The 17,804-nt window shown below is 37.9% G+C and overlaps 2 protein-coding genes across 6 annotated transcripts in view; both read left to right on the top strand.

Moving 5' to 3' along the window:
* LOC146500345 (CD209 antigen-like protein A) overlaps positions 1–17,804 on the top strand; it is a 231,089-nt gene that overhangs the window by 43,612 nt on the left and 169,673 nt on the right. The window lies entirely within an intron of this gene.
* Positions 1–17,804, top strand: part of LOC146500347 (C-type mannose receptor 2-like) — a 50,900-nt gene that overhangs the window by 1,075 nt on the left and 32,021 nt on the right. The window contains exons 2-11 of one of the 4 annotated variants that reach the window (XM_085135251.1): positions 1,192–1,307; positions 1,389–1,490; positions 1,822–1,956; positions 3,443–3,585; positions 4,806–4,909; positions 5,041–5,177; positions 5,581–5,723; positions 6,409–6,512; positions 7,498–7,559; positions 11,453–11,947. In XM_085135251.1, coding sequence (XP_084991377.1) covers positions 1,223–1,307; positions 1,389–1,490; positions 1,822–1,956; positions 3,443–3,585; positions 4,806–4,909; positions 5,041–5,177; positions 5,581–5,723; positions 6,409–6,512; positions 7,498–7,559; positions 11,453–11,559 — 1,122 coding nt within the window. In that variant the 5' untranslated portion in view covers positions 1,192–1,222 and the 3' untranslated portion in view covers positions 11,560–11,947. Of the gene's footprint in view, positions 1–1,191; positions 1,308–1,355; positions 1,491–1,821; positions 1,957–3,442; positions 3,586–4,805; positions 4,910–5,040; positions 5,178–5,580; positions 5,724–6,408; positions 6,513–7,497; positions 7,560–11,452; positions 11,948–17,804 lie in introns of those variants that run through there. The other 3 variants (XM_085135250.1, XM_085135253.1, XM_085135252.1) reach the window with 3 other exon arrangements.

Raw genomic sequence — 17,804 nt, forward strand, 5'->3', positions numbered from 1 at the left:
AATGTCAGCGAACTAGTAAGCCCTCGCAGTGACAGCAAGCTGCTGTTATTAGGATTAGCTGAGAAAAAGTGCAGGAGGAGGAATCACATTTTCAACAACAGCATGAGGAACAGACAGAGGAAAATAGAATCAATGTGGTAGGAAAATAGATAGAGACATATTTAAGAACGGAGCAATTCAAGTAAACGAACAACTATTTTAATCATGAGCAGCTTCTAATAGCGAAAGTGTAACTTTTAAGTATCACATGCTGCGCTGGAGTGAAACTAAGATGTCCTAACTGAACAATAACTGTACTAACCTGATAAAAAAGAAACTTCAGTATCAATAATCAAAAAATTTGAAACATATAGGGAGAGAGCACAGAGCAAAGGACTGATTGTACTGGACGAGAAATACCAGGGACGATTTTTTTTGTGTCCCATTCCAGACATGTCTGTCACTTTGCTGCAGAAACTCTCTGATGTGACTATATCCTATTATTCATACTTGCTCAGAAATCATTGAGTGCCCATCTTATTAACAGATGCAAGACTAATATTGCCACATATCAATATAATAGTGCTTCTAAAAAGTTGCATTTACAACAAATCTCTAGAGGAAAGAGGACAAACAGGAACTAGAATACAGTCAGAACAATGTGTAATAAAAGCTTTTGTGTAGCTGAAGGATTACATGGAGCCAGAATAAGACAATATGGAGCATTTCACTCACTAAGGTTAGCTTGACACAGAAGTAACAGTCTTAAAAATATCCATTACACAAGGCTGACAAATCTTCAACTGAGGTAAATAACTGACAGTAAAACAGTTGAAAATAAACTCCTGAGAATTTTCTGTATTTATGTAGATTCCATCATATTGAGAAGCCAATTAAGCAGACAAGGCAAAAAAAAAAGAAAGAAACTTTATTATTATTAATATTTATTTTGGAAAGGGATCCAGTATTACATTAATATGTCTATACGTACTTGTCTGGCATACAGCTTTTATCAGAATCAGCATACTTTATTAATCCATAAATTAATTAATCCCTGCATGTTATGTAAACATTTCCGGTATACACAATATATACACAGCTTGAGAATATGTCCAGTTTCAGTGGGGACATAACTGCACAAACTACATATGAAATATGTAACTTCCACTGAAACCAGTGATACTTTGACTTTTCACATGTCTTCTGCTGCAGAGCTCTCAGAGATAATTTGTATCTGCATGCAATGGAGGAAATATATTTGAAACCTGATAACCCAACATCTTCAACAAATCACAGGGGTAAGAAAGAAGTGACACAAACAGGAAGAGGTTTGTTCATATCTCTTATTACTCTTGTATATTTTGGGGGATTTTCAGATTCCTGGTTTTTCCCCCCTTTTCTCTTTTCAGGTCGAAGGAGCTCTAAGAGGAGTTTCTGTTTATTTGGTATTCTCTCTCTTTGCCTGTTGGGTGCTTTCCTGCTGGCTAGACTGACCACTTTTGGTATTTACTGTAAGTTGGATTGTTCATCAATATTTCTTCTACTTTACAGTCCCAAAATAATAAATAGTTTTCTAATGAAATTCTACTGAAATTTAACAAACATGGTAACATTCAAATCAAGGAAGTCTCACAAGTTCAAAATTTGTAAATCATTTTAAGAGGACAAGATCACAGTAATAATGGTTCTTTATTCACATGCCAGTATAAAACTGACAAACATATTTAACATGTTTTAAAGGCAAACTTTTTGTTTAACTCTAAAATACATCTGAAACAGTCTCAGGATGAATGCATGAGGTCTTTTGAGTTTCAAATATATGAATATTTATCTTTATTTCAGATCATAACTGCTTACACGATTCAGCTGATCATCTGCCAGAAATAAAGAAACAACTTTCCTCAACGACTGAGGAGAGAGACCTGCTGACTGAAAAGACCAAAGAGCTGAAAACGCTGCTATGTTTGTCCAATCAGTGTGAGTTGTATGAAAGTTTTTGTCTTTGTAAAAAGCTTTAGTCGGGAATTCAGTGATTCAGTTTCCTAGCAAATTTTTTCCTGCCTAACATAAATTACTATTGGGAATCATTATTAATATGTATTTATATGAACAACTGTCAATACCTTTGCATCTATGCTTTTCAACATATAGCTTAATTGCATTGGTGCATCTTATACTCATTACAAATTCACATTTATAAGGAAGTTATGACTGAACAAAATGACTGTACCGTCATTATTTAGTAATTTCAAAACTTTATGAATCCAAAATAGAACTTAATGTTTGTTAATGAATTTTATTCATTTTTAATCAAGTTTTTATGTGCAAACTTTCATTGTAGCAAAACAACATTTAACAAATACAACGAGCATTAAACCCCAGAAAGTTGATTCTGTTCATCTGGACGTAGCGTTTTAGTGGGAGAATCTTTTTGTCACTGATCCAAGTGACTTCTGCTTCAGTCTCAGCTAATTGCAGGTTTCCCCGGCTTTATCAGTAATGACCTGAACTAGTGCCACTGATTAAAAATGGGCCTTCAGGTCAGGTTCATGGTCATTAATATGCAACTTGTAATGACCATTGATCAGTGAGCATAAAAGAAAGCTGAAGTGTTTGTGTTAGCTGCCAGTCTTCTTACTCCTGTATTTTCTCCTTTTTAACTCTATATCTTTAAAACTGTTAACTATTCAGTTGCTCTTCTATTTGGTGATGATTTGTGTTTCAGTAGGGATGCATCTATTCACTATCATATCTCTTTTGAACTACATGTTTCACCTTTCATCAGTTTTACCCAGTTATTAGACGTTTTCAGTTGTTGCTGTATCTTAAATTCATTTGTGGTAGGTAGGTTTAATCACATTACACAAAGATTTATCAGGCTTTTACCCTTGTAGTTCACTGACATATGGAAACTGGCAATTTTAGTATGTAACAGTGTCAGTGTGGAAAGTCAGGGTTGCACGAATGGTCTCATTTAGTCTCAAACTTTAAAGCAATAAAGTTTGAGACTAAATGAGACCAGGACCTTCTTGTCCTGAGGAAAAAGTGCAAGACACCACCATGCTGCTCAGGGCAGGTTAAATCATGCAGGGACCATATCATCAGCGACGTGGTCACTCCAGCCAAGACCATAACATTTTAGTGGAAGAAAATAGGTCACAGCACATCACTTTTTTTGGTAAACAAAACAAGTTCACTTCATCTTTTGAATCCTCAGCAGGAAATGTGTCCCACACACTTTGTTTTTAGAATAACTTATGGGAGTGGAACTGTTCTCTGTTAATATAAAATAAATTAGGTATTAAAATTGTCACCATGTTAAATACAAGCAGACAAATATAACAGTCAGTAAGTGAATAGACTGTGCAAAGATCTTTGTGATCAAGACTTTGGAGGATTGAAATTAAATAGAGATTGAATGAGCATCATTATAGAGTTCTTAAAGGATCTTTCCTTCCTCCAGACAAAACATGTCCTGTAGGATGGAGCAAGTTCAATCATAGATGCTATCTCCAATCGGAAAGGTCTGATTCGTGGGATGCAGCCAGAAAGAACTGCACAGACGAAGAAGCCGATCTGATAGTCATTGACAGCCCTGAAGAAGAGGTACAGTGTGTTACTGTGTTTGTAAATAAACACAATAGTTCAAATTCTTATTTTTATTTATTTATTTATTTATTTTTTCTTCCTAAAAGTGTTTATTATGAGCATTTGAGCATTTAATCAACACATATCTAAACACAAAAACCTGAAATAACTGTAATTCTGTCTCAGTGTAGAAAACAACTAACAGACATTTTCTGTGGTTCTATATGGAATTTGTCTTAGCTGAATAGTTTCATTTTTCAAAAACTTTGATGAACATGTGAATTTTAAGACATATTTATAGAACTAAAGTGTATAAGAGGAATCTGCGTAGACATACAAGACACATTTTATTTACATTTTATGGGTTATATGGGTCCTTATTTAAAGAAAGAATAATGAAATGTGGTGGTTTAGCAAAGATAGGAAAAACAGAATATTATAAAATGCTAAAGAATGCAGGGGATGCAGCATACAAAGGTTCTTCCACTGTTACTTTGCAAGAGAGCAGTTACTACCAGGCGGATGGGAGTCTGTAGCCAAAGTGCCGGAGCGGCAGAAAGTCAAGGGATTTGAAGCATTGTTTTGCATGGTAAATGATGTCAGACAACTTTTGTGCCACGGATTAGCAAGTCAGTGGCGTCACTTAATAAGTCATGACAGTGACTCTTCTGCAGTAATCAAAACAGCCGTTTTTGAAACTTGGCAACGATGGAAATGACTGTACAAAAACCAACACTGTGGTCCCAGAGTCTGGCAAAAAGCAATAGACCAAGGATCTGGTGTACAATCGCCTTGACATCCTCTATTGTTGTGTTGTGTTGCATACAAATGCAGCACTGCTATACAACCTCACTAATATTAAGGTGGTACTCAGTCCAGTTTTTGTGTGGCGTCAGAACTACTGGGACACCGCTGCCTGGAGGGGAAAACAATACAGGAACGATTTAACTGAAACTAGAAACAACTTGGTAAACTTTACTGTGTGATGCAACATTAATGTGACAATTTAATACCTTTTCTGGTCCTACAGTGTAAATAACCAGATAATTAAAAAGATAAGATTTGCGTATGGTAATTCATTTAAGTTAGCAATGTAGTGCTTACCTTCGCTTTAACCATGAACAATTTCTTGTTCTTCACTTCCCACAATGCAGCATTATTTACCCATCCAGATTGTATATCACAGAATAAAACTGGTTCAAAACTAAAATAAAATGTTTTATCCTCATGTTAAACAGACTTTCCTCTCTACAATAATCAATCAACAAACTTGGATTGGTTTGAATGACAAAGAACAGGAGGGAACATGGAAATGGGTAGATGGTACTCCACCGACTCTGATGTAAGTCTTCACTTTGGTTCAGTTTGTTACTCTAATTACATTTTCAAATCAAAGTTGTTGAATCCACAAATGCATGCAGAATTGACAAGAAATGAAGTAATAAGATAATGTTGTTGTGACTGACCTGCTAGGTACTGGGCATCGAGTCAACCTGATGATGGTGGAGATGAGGACTGTGCTTATGTCAGGAATCACGGCAAAAATTCTTGGATGGATTTTCAATGTTCAGCTTCTTTTCATTGGATCTGTGAAAAAACACTAAACTGCAGTACAGTTTACTGACAATGATCTATTAATAAATGTTTTGCAGTTTTTTTCTATCATTCTATTTTAAGTTTAGTCTGTTTTATTCTGTTATACTTTCAAATGTATACCATATGTGCATCTACTGGGAGGCTAAGAGGTAGCACTGGCAGCTGCAAGTATTTTTATTCTAGTGTTTACAGTGTTGATTTTTGTGTTTCTTGAAATTTTGAATTGTTTTTTTTTAATTGGCATTGCTTTATTATCTGTGATAAAATAATAATAGTTCTAATAAGAATTATTAGAAGAACAATTATTATCATTATTGAGTCTCAAGAAAATAGATTTTGCACAGATCTTTGTGATTAAGCCATTGGAGCAGTCCAGTTTATAACTAGCTTAAATATATTGTGTGTAATTTCTTGTAGAAAATACATGTTCTGGAGGATGGAGCAAGTTCAACTGTAGCTGCTATCTCCTCTCTCAAAGCTCTGGTTCCTGGGATGCAGCCAGAAAGGACTGCAGAGACAGAGCAGCAGACCTGGTGGTTGTTGACAGCCCTGAAGAACAGGTACTGTGTTTATGCCTGTGTGACTTATTGTGTTTGTAAATTATTACTGAAATTTAAGCTCCTTATTTTACATAAATAATGTTGCCCATATGCACATGAAAGCTATTCAACACATATATGAGATCAGATCATAAACATAAAAGTTTATGATCTGATCAAAGTTGTTCTGTGGGAAAAAACTCATATGACCACATAGTTTTCTGTGATTGTGTAAATGACTTAATATAACCTTCAATTTAAAAAGTGTTACCGCAATTAGTGTTACCGCAAGTGTTACCGCAAAAATAAAAAAAGATGAATATGAGGATTTTAAATCAAATTTATTGTACCACAATGACTCAGAGAAATATACACAGACAAAAACATTAAGGGGGAAATAACCTCTCAGTGGAGAAATAAGAAAGCATGGTGGTGTATAAAGAAAAAGGAAATCATAATATAGGAGGATACTGAAGAATGCAGGGAATGCAGTCAGTGGACCTTTAAGAGTCCACTGACAGAACATAATACCATTTTAACCAGTCTTTTGTAGACAGTCAAAAGATTTTGGTGGCAATGACTTATTACATGTTAAAGAAAAACAGACAAATGTATTAAAAGTTTTGAATGTGTTACAGCAAAAAGTGCATTGACTAAAATTGTGGTTCAAAACTAATATAAATTGCTTTTATTTCATATGAAAAAGACCTTTCTCTCTACAATCACCACAAAAAGAGTTTGGATTGGTTTGACTGACGAAGAACAGGAGGGAACATGGAAATGGGTGGATGGAACTCCACTGACTCTGTCGTAAGTCTTCACTTTGGTTCAGTTTGTTACTTTCATTAAGTTTCCAAAAGAAATGTGTTAAACATATACACACTACTGGTCAAAAGCCTGGACACACCTTTTCATTTAATGGTTTTTCTTTATTTTTGCTATTTTCTACATTGTAGAAACATACTGAAGACATCAAATATATGAAGCAAGATACATGGAATTATGTAGCAAAGAAAAAAATTGATCAATAACTCTTCTTACATTTTAGATTCCTTAAAGTAGCCACCCTTTGTTTTATTGACAGTGCTGTAAACCCTTGGCCTTCTCTCATAGGAACTTCATGATGTAATCACCTGAAATGGTTTTCACTTCACAGGTGTGTCTTGTCAGGTTTCATTTGGGGTTCTTAATGGGGTTGGGACTGAATCTAATTGAAATGGTTTGGGATGAGATGGACCACAGAGTGAAGGCAAAAGGCCAACAAGTGCTCAGCATCTCTGGGAACTCTTTCAAAACTGTTAAAAAAAAAACATTTCAGGTGACGACCTCATGAAGCTCATCGAGAGAATGCCATGAGTGTGCAAAGCAGTAATCAAAGCAAAGAATCTAAAATATAAAACGTGTTTTGAGTTTTTTCACAATTTATTGTTTACTACATAATTCCATACGTGTTCATTCATAGTTTTGATGCCTTCAGTGAGACTCTACAATGTACAATAGTCGTGAAAATGAAGAAAACCATGAAAACCATTAAACTTTTGACTGTTAGTGTACAAAACACACTGGTGAACTTACATTTCAGTGGGTTGAGCCAAACTGCAAGGTCAAAAGCTTAAAGATGTACACTAATGACTTGTTTAGACAACATAGGTTAGAAGTTGCTATATCAGCTATGACGTCTTGATCTCCATATGAAACTTTGTTATCTTAAAAAGGCCCTGTCACTACACACCAAACATCTGATTTTTGTCTCAATAATAAAAACAAGCTAATATTATGGTTTTGGACTTACTAGGTACTGGGGATCAACTCAACCTGATAATGGTGGAGAAGAGGACTGTGCTCATGTCTACAGTGGTGAGGACATGAGCATGAATGACCGTTCATGCTCAACTTCTCTTAAATGGATCTGTGAAAAAGCACCAGACTACTGTATCATTTCTTGAAGATTTTTTACTTGTTACTTCAGTGGAGAGAGAAATTATCAAACACCGGCATAGCTGAATATGTGTTTCAATTTGGGGTTTCTCTTTGGTTTTTATTGCAGTGTTTAAAAGTTTTGATTTTTGTGTTTGTTAACAAAGTATACTAACTTTGTGTTAGTCAAATGTTACATGAAAATGGACAATGAGACAAAACATTTTGAGCATGCAATTTATTGAAAGCAAAGCTTATACTGAAACAGGCTTTTTTTACAGCTGATCTAAAGTTTAGGACCACACCTCCAAAAAAAATCTGTAAACACCACAAAACAGAAATCAAAGTTCCAAACATGAACTCAGTAATGAGTAGCTCCACTGTTATTGTTGATCAATTCAAAAATTCATTGCGGAACAAGCATTTCCACGAGGTGAGTGGGAACACTTCTCCAAGTGGTGAAGATGGTTGCACAAAGGGCATTTACTGTCTGGAACTGTTGTCCTTTTTTATAAACTTCCCTTGCCATCCTTCCCCAAAGGTTCTCAACTGGATTTAGATCAGGGAAACACACAGGATGGTTCAAAACAGTGATGTTATTCTCCTGGAAAAAGTCCCTTGTCCTGCAGGCATTGTGTACTGTAGCATTGTCCTGTTGAAAAACCCAGTGGTTACCACAAAGATGAGGGCCCTCAGTCATGAGGGATGCTCTCTGCAACATCTGGACATAGCCAGTGGCCACTGAAGGAAAGAGCATCCCCCGCCACTGTGGCGTGTAGAAAAGATCTCAGGTCTGATCTGCTTGTCATGCCAGTAACGTTGGAAATCATCAGGACCATCAAGGTTAAATTTTTTTTATTCTTCCACCTTTCAATATCCCATGTTTGGTGCTCTCTTGCAAAGTCCAAATGGTCAGTTCTGTGGCATTCAAGGAGATGAGGCCTTTAGCGACATTTTTTGTTTTTGAAGTCCTTCAGTCTCAGATGCTGTCTGATGGTTATGGGGCTGCAGTCGGTAGTGATGGCGCGCTTGAAGCTGAAGCTCCGGTGCGTGTGTCAAAAAAAAATCAACACACTGCTTCAGAAGCACTGTGTCGAAGCTTGATTCGTTTGGCCAGAGTCACGTGATCAGTGACGTTCGAAGCTTCACTTAGAACCTAACTGCTTCGGCGTCTGAGTCAATGGTTTATAAGGAAATGAATCATTCGCGGGATTTGTGGAGTGTTTTGATGGTGACAGATAGCGAACCACTGATCATTCCACGGAGAGATTTGGAGCCAGCGAGGAATAGAGGAGGTTCTGTTGTGTGGGAGAATTTTGAGTTGATTTTTGTCAATCGGGTGGGTTTTCCAGCTTTGTGTTCTGGCCGTTTGCTTTTGTTTTGTGCGTGTTTATTTTATCTGGAAACTGGAAAAAAGTAAAATGTCAAAAATCTGCTTTTCATAATATAAATATCATTAAATAACTTTAGAAAAACTTCCACTTGACTCTTTACATGTAATGTTGTAAAAATATATATTTTATTGTTTAATTAATCTGAAAATGTTAGTCTGCCAAATGTGCAGCAATTGAATTTATTTTATCTGATAGTTTGTGGGGTCCAGTTAGAATGTATAACTGCATCTCTACCAGTTTCTCTGCACTCCAGCTTCCTCTGTTCCATGTGAAGGGATTTTCCTTAAGGCAGGAGAAATTATCTCCACGAAAAAGAACAGGTTCGGCCGTCGCACATTTGAACAAATTCTCTTCTTAAATACAAATGGAAAAGGGTTACATTAAATGCATCATGTTTTTAATTTGCAAGTTTATAAGCATTTTCCCTTTCCATTTCACAATCAATTCTACCCCCAGGTCAAAAATATGTATAGGAAAATTTCCCTAATATAATATTATTTATAAATACATCCGTCTAGCGGTTAATTGCATAAGTGCATGGAGGCAGGACCTCACAGCAGAAGCATACTCCATAATGTGTTGTACATTATTATATGTATATTATATGTAATGTGGTATTTTTCAATTATTGTATTTACCAACATCAAGAAGTCACAAGCAAAGAAAGACCACACCATGGTGCATGTTTAAACAAGGAGAGTTTACTGGTCAAAATTATTTATTAAACACATAAAACACATTTTTTAACCACCAAAGAATACACGTTCAAAGCAACATAACGGTGGCCCAATATCAGACAGAATTCCACTCAGTAGAGTGAGCAATCATTACGAAGCAGTTGGTTTTATTTTGTGGATTCAAGCTGCTCTTCATATTTATGGCCACCAGATGTCACCAGAGAGGACTGTGTTGAAAAGCTTCGAGTAATGAACCGTTTTTCAATATATGCTTCAATGCTTCAGAAAGCTTCATTTGGCCATCACTAGCAGTCGGCACCAATAACAGCTTTAATTTGGGTCGAGGATCGTCCAATTGTCATGAACCGTGTGTGGCAGGCAGGATTGTACCCAAATGCAGACTCACAAACAGGATTTGAACACAAAAACTCAGCTTTATTGCTGGCACAAGTTAATACAAAAATTAAACTGGAAATCTAGAAATGGAACTATGAACAGGACGCACAGCCAGGTATGAGGGAGACACTGACATAAATACACAGAAGGATAACGTGGGAAGTGAGAGCACACAGGGACTACAGCTGACGTGATTAACATGACGCCACAAGGGAAGCAAAACTAGACACACCAAACATGGAAACACGAGACCTTCATAATAAAACAGGAAACGGAGGAACATGGTACAGGAGTGGAGGAAATACAGACAAGAGAGACAGAGGGAGCACGAAGGGGCACAAGGGAGAGAGAAAGGAAATGAGAGAGACATGATAGACTGGGCAAACATGGATAAACATGACAAGCAGGGGGGAACAGAATGAAACACGAGGAGGGAAACAAAACACAAGAACTCACACATCAAATATAAACACAGAGAGATAGAGAAACATAAAGAGCAAAGACACAAGAGGGAATCTAATAGTCTAATAATAGTAATTTAGAATAATAATAATAATAAAAAGATAAACAGAAAAACCTGGGCACTACAGAATAAACTCAAGACTTGTTCTGTATAATACAAAATGACATCAAAACACAAGAAAACTCAAAATGCTGGATCAGTTACCCAGGACCATGACACCAGTGTCTTGACAGACAGCCAACTTAATCCTCAAGCTCAGTGCTGGTGAAATTTTTGGGGGTCTTTAACTTGACTTTTTTGTTCCATAACCCTTAATCTTTAAAGAAATTCCAAATGACTTTCTTACTGCGTTCCACCTCAGCAGCATGAGACCCGGCTTGTGCACTTCAACAACCCGACCACATTCAAAAAGAGAAAGTTTTTTTTGCCTTTGCTATCAGAACATCATGAGAGTGTGACTACCTGAAAATGAATTCACATTTTTGCACAGATTTGGCCCTTTAAAGGCACGTGGTCCTAAAGATCCAACCATGCAAAATATGATTTTTTGTCATTTTTCAAGTTGTCTTGAACTTTCGATCCGGACTGTATGTATTTAAGATGATGCTTAGATTAATTCACTTTATTCCACCTCTATATCAACTTCATACTGTCTAGTATAAGAAACATAGAGTATACTGTTGGAAAAGGTAATCAGCCGATATAGCTCATTCATTAAACTGCTGACACCTTGTTGAATTGAGTTTTGTAATTCCACAAAGAACAGCAGGTCAGCTGATCACAGCCTGTGCATTAAGAAAATCTATTGGAGCTCACAACAGAAATTATTGTGAGTTGTGATCATTTTTCCTACACATGTCTGATCTCACTTCAACCCCTAATCATACTCATTTTACTTTTTAGGTGTGGAGGCAAAGTCCATCTACAATGTAAGGAACAGAAATTGGTTATTTATAAATTCTCTTTCACTGCTTGTGCTCTACAAGATTCAAGATGAGTACATTCATTAGAATTACATTTGAATAATATTTTAATGTCATGTACTAGCCTGTGTATAAAAATAGATGGTAGAACTTTTCTTCAATGATCTCTTTTTAATTTTCTTACTCTTGATTACATTTCAGACCCAGTACTTTTTCAGTTTTATACTCAGTATAAATACATATGAATTGCATATTTAAATTCCATTATATTTTGTCTATACAGTGTTTATTCGATTGCTTAAAAGTGTAAAAGAAAATTAACTGCAACATATTTAGATTTTTTTTTGCAGTGGGAGGGGTTTTACACTGATTTGTAATGTTTTATACCAATGTGATGAATCTCATCTTCTATCTATGAAGCTCTTGGTAAATGCGTTTTAAAAACTGCTATGCAAATAAAGTTATGTTTTATTGTCATTATTTTTATTATAGTATAGAGACACAAAATGAGTACCCAAGCATTCACAGGAGGATTAGTGAGAATCTCTCAATTTGTGAAATGAAGGGGAAATGAAGAGGCAAAGAAAATATGATGAAGGAATTGACGGCGCTCCTGAGAGCAGTTGAAGAGGAACAAAAGAAAATGCAAGCAAACAAAGCAACTGAAAAGGCAAAGGCTTACTTAGGGCAAGTCCAGAGAGAATTTACAGAAGGCAAAGAAGGAAAATTAAATAGCAAAGAGCAAATTGTTGCATCATTCATTCAGACAGTTAGGAGACTGGTTGTCTAATCCCTGGCTGCCTCTAGCAATCGTGGGATTAGATATTAGAATTAAGTGTTTAGGGTTAGCATCATGTGTCTTACTACCAATTGTGCTCTTCAAAGGAGGCTTGCTTCAGACTGGGTTTTTCTGTCAATCCACTTTTTTAACAGATAAAAGAAAAAAAACCTGACTGCTTCGGCCTCTCCCTTAGAGATAGGGTGAGAAGTTCGGCCATCCGGGAGGGGCTCAGAGTAGAGCCGCTGCTGCTCCACATCGAAAGGAGCCAGCTGAGGTGGTTTGGGCATCTGACAAGGATGCCCCCTGGGCGCCTCCTGGGTGAGGTGTTCCAGGCATGTCCCACCGGGAGGAGGCCCCGGGGCAGACCCAGGACACGCTGGAGAGATTATATCTCTCGGCTGGCCTGGGAACGCCTTGGTGTTCCCCCGGACGAGCTGGAGGAGGTGGCTGGGGAGAGGGAGGTCTGGGCCTCTTTGCTTAGGCTGCTGCCCCCGCGACCCGGCCCCGGATAAAGCGGATGAAGATGGATGGATGGATGGATGCTTCGGTAATATCAGTTTGCCAAACACATGGAGTTGTATGGATGTAAACACAATGGTGGAAGAAGATGGGTGGATGGATACTCTAGGAACAACAAGTAAGCCTGGAGTACGAGAGCGAAGTGATATGGTACTATAAGGTCATTAAGATAAGATGAGGCCTGATTATTTAAGACCTTAAGACCTTCTGGATTTAACAGGGAGCCAGTGAAGGGTAGCAAATATAGGAGAAATATGCTCTCTCTTTCTAGTCCCTGTCAGTACTCTTGCTGCAGCATTTAGGATTAGCTGAAGCCTTTTCAGGGAGTTTTTAGGACTTCCTGATAATAATGAATCACAGTAGTCCAGCCTAGAAGCAATAAATGTATGAACTAGTTTTTCAACGTCACTCTGAGACAGGATATTTCTAAGTTTAAAAGTATTGCGTAAATGGAAGAAAGCATTCTTACATATTTGTTTAATATGTGCATTGAAGTACATATCCTGGTCAGAAATTACTCCAAGGTTCCTCACAGTGTTACTGGAGGCCAAAGTAATGTCATCCAGAGTACAAATCTGGTTAGACACAATATTTCTAAGATTTTTGGGGTACAATAACCTCAGTTTTATCTGAATTAAGAAGGAGAAAAGTAGAGGTAAATCAGGTTTTTAAGTCTTTAAGACATTCCTGCAGTTTAACTAATTAGTGTGTGTTATCTGGCTTCATGGATAGATAGAGTTGGGTGTCATCTGCATATCAGTATGCTATGCCTTCTGATGATACTGCCCAAGGGAAGCATGTATAATGTAAACACAATTGGTCCTAGCACGGAACCCTGTGGAACACCATAATTAACCTTAGTGTAGAAGAGGACTCTCTGTTTACATGATGGAGACTGTTAGACAGATATGATACAAACTGTTGCAGCGCAGTACCTGTAATACCTGCAGCGTGCTCTAATTACTCTGATAGGATATTATGGTCAACAGTATTGAACGCTGCACTGAGGTCTAGCAGGACAAACACAGAGATGAGTCCACTGTCAGAGGCTATAAGAAGATCATTTGTAACCTTCACTAAAGCTGTTTCTGTGCTGTGATGAGCTCTGAAATCTGACTAAAACTCTAATAAGCCATTCCTCTGCAGATGATCTGTTAGCTGTTTGACAACTACTCTTTCAAGGATTTTTGAAAAGAAAGGAAAGTTGGAGATTAGCCTTTAATTAGCTAAGACCCCTGGGTTAAGTGATGGCTTTTTAGGTAACAGTTTAACTACTGCCAGCTTAAAGGCCTGTGGCCCATAGCCAATTATTAGAGATAGGTTGATCATATTTAAGATTGAAGCATTAATTAATGGTAGAACCTTTTTGAGCAGTTTTGTAGGAATGGGGTCTAAAAGACACGTTGATGGTTTGGAGGAAGTAATTACTGAAGATAACTCAGAAAGATCAATTGGAGAAAAAGACTCTAAATGAATATCAATGGTACTGAAAGTAGCTGTAGATAAAATTACATCTGTGAGATGATTATGACTATTTTTTTCTGAAATGGTTAAAATTTTATTTGTGAAGAAGTTCATGATTTCATTACTAGTTAACGTTTAAGGAATGGTTGGCTCAACAGAGCTCTGACTGGTTGTCAGCCTGGATACACTGCTGAAGAGAAACCTGGGGTTGTTCTTATTTTGTTCAATCAATGATGAATAGTAAGATGTTCTCAATTTACGGAATTCTTTCTTACAAAGCAGCAAACTATTTCTCCAGGCTAAATGATGCTCATCTAAATTTGTGTTACACCATTTCCTCTCCAGCTTAAGAGTTATCTGCTTTAAGGTGCATGTTTGAGAGTTATATCAGGGAGTTAAGTACTCCTGATTTGATTTAATTTTAATTTGGCAGCACTGGTTTGACCAGTTGGAATTACTTTTAGTGATAGATAAATAAATAAAGTGAATAAAATCTTTTAATATTACTTAATGTGTCCTCCTCTGTTATTTTGACTGCTGACAGCGTTCAAAGTACAGAGGATGACGACGGGCTTAAGGGAAACAGCAAGCTGATAAAACCCTGAACATGATATGATAATAATCACATGTACCAATATTTAACAGATAGCAACATAGCACATAGTTTCCTGGCAATAGCCAACCATACTTTGATAACAAGCATGCACACAGTATAAACAAAATACACAGTAAAATCACATTATGCAACAACATCTCTGCACTACTTGAGTTACAACATACAGTCGTTAAAAAAAAATCACAGGGATGCTATGTAAAAAATTAAGTAGACACTAAAATTCATTAACTTGTTGAACCACCTTTAGAAGGAATGGTTTGAAGCAATTATTTTCTGTATGTATATCAGTCTGTCAGAGTGTTTGATTTTGGTTTTCAAAGCACTTTCTACCAGTTTCTCTATAAATCATTAAGATGTCCACCAGCAAATTTAAGATGGGCTTATACATGGAGAGTGACCTAGCAGGCACTGCAAGATTTCAGTCCATTACTGTGTAGTGTGTTACTAATGGTGTGCTTGCTGACTGTGTCCCAGCTGCCTTCAGATGATTAACATTTTAATTTTGGGATTATCCACCACCTTTCTCATGATCATCATCCCCATCAGGGGTGAAGATCTTGCTCCAGACGAGGGTGATAGATGGTCATTTTATATTTGTTCTATTTCTGATTTGAACACCAACAGTTGTCACCTTCTCACCAAGCTAGTTTCTGGTGGTCTTGTAGTCCTTTCAGCCCTGTGTACGTCGACAATCTTGTCCCCAATGCCCTTTGATAGCTTTGGTCTCGCCCAAACGCTGGAGAGGTTGGAATGGAGAAAAATGAAATTGATTCTGTGTTCATTTGAGATCAGGATTGTCTACAATTGACTAAATGATGCAATTGTAATGTGTGGCATAATACCCAGAATGTTGGCTGGGTGGTATGGGATCAAATACTGAATTCATTCAATGACACGCAAATCAATTAATAAATTTTATGTAATCTGCTTTTTCTAGAATTTTGGTTAATATTTTATCTTTCTACTGAGCCTGAAGCTCAGTCGGCTGCCCAGCCTGAAGCTTAGTCATCTACTCCACCACCAGCTCCATTCTCACCTCAACCATCACTTTGGTTATTAGCTCAGCTCAGTCTCCTGTTCAGTCACTCGCAGCTCTGCCTGCAGCTCCTGCTCAGCCTTCAGTACGGTCTTTAGCTCCGTCTCCAGTTCAGTCTGCCACTCAGACTGAACTGCCACTATTCAACTGCCTATACAACCAAGGGTCCCCACACCTTCTGGCCCTGCATCTGCTCCTGCTGGAGGCTCAGGTGAGCCAACCCAGCACTGCATGGCTCCCACGCCCAGAGCTCGACCAGCATTTCCTCGTGTCTACTGAGGGTTCTGGAGAACCGTGCCAGCCGTCTTCTGCCTCTGCTGGAGGGTCCAAGGGGCCCATTCAGCCATCTTCAGTCTTTGCTGGAAGGTCCGAGGGATCAATTCACTTGTCTTCAGCCTCCGCTGGAGGGTCCAAGGGATTGCTTCAGCTGTCTTCAGTCGCCACTGGAGGGTCAGTGGGATCCATCCAGCCTGCAGCGACATGACCCGCTCCATCATCTGTGGCTGTCATGCCGCTGTCTGGTTCTGCCTCGTCTGGTCCTGCAGCTGCCACCTCCTCGTCCATGTCTGGTTCGGCGTGAGTGGTCACCTTCCAGGCAGCTCACTGGACTTCTTCGTCAGCGCGGACAGCCTCTGGACCAGTTCAGGCTTTGTCTCAAATCTTGAAGCTATTAAAAAAAATCATCTGGTTTCCATGGACTCATTTCACTTAAGCCATTCATGTCATGGTTCTGGGTCAATTTTGACCCAGTATTTTGAGTTCTTATGTTTTGGTTTATTTTTGCATTATGGATTGTTTTTGGTTTTTCTGGTGCTTTGATTATTATGACAAATCTATGTTCTAGTTATTCTGGTGAAGGATTAGTTCTTTGGGTTGTGTCTCATGTTTACTGTAGTTTTAGTTCTGTGTCTAGTCTGTGTCTCATGAATTGTCTCTTGTTTCCTGTTTTACTTTGAAGGGTCACGTCTAAACTATACTGGGAACTATACATGTTCCCAGTATAGTTTAGCTTAATCTCTGTTTGCTATGTTTCCCCCTGTGCTTTGTGTTTCAATAAACCACTTTCACGCCTTCACAAGTGCCTGCAATTGGATCCTCCTTTATTTTTCCACATGGCTCTTCCAACTCGTTGTGACAACCAATGTTCCCTCTAAGCTGCGCGCGTGCGCAATTGCGCACTGCTGGCACGGTCTCTGCGCACAGAAAATCTGCGTTGCACACACACAAAAAAAAATCTGACCTGAATTGAAATTAAAATTGAAACTTAACAATTCTGTTTTGCAGTGTTAGTCAGTAAGTGACTGGCTGCTCCCATATGGGATTAGATTACCTTATCCTATCCAGCCAATAATGTGATTCACATTCGTATATATGCAGCGAATCAATGTCGTTGACAGGCTATGACAGCGTCCTTATGTGCCGACACCGGTGTTTTAGCGAGCAAAGCGGCGTGGCTGATGTGGAGTGAAGCCACATTAATGACAACGTGTACAACCATTGGAGATGTGAGCAGGACAGACGGAACAATTGACGGAAAAAGTGTGGACTTTATACCAGTTTTTAAATTGTGTTGATAGGCCACGTAAAAGCAGACTTATGATAAAAAAGTATGCAATGTTTGTTTTTCTTCGTCAATACTATCGTTGTTTATATTTACTGCAGGAAGAAACGGTAAAAACTGCGTTTTATAAGGAAAAGCTCGAAAGCGCTCTCCTCTTTTGAGCAAAAACAAAACTAAAAAAAACCCCACCCTTTCCTATTGGTCAAAAAATGTACCATGCCGACCAATCAAAAAATGATATGGCATTTAGTTGTTTAGGAAGGGGGAGGTTTTAGGAGTGGTTTGAGATGTGAGAGATTTGCGACGTTTAGCGCAAATCTTGTGTAGTTAGTGTGTAGTGTAGTCAATAGTTTTG

The sequence above is a fragment of the Neolamprologus multifasciatus genome, chromosome 16 (assembly GCF_963576455.1).
Source record: "Neolamprologus multifasciatus chromosome 16, fNeoMul1.2, whole genome shotgun sequence".
In the NCBI taxonomy this organism is placed as follows: Eukaryota; Metazoa; Chordata; class Actinopteri; order Cichliformes; family Cichlidae; genus Neolamprologus; species Neolamprologus multifasciatus.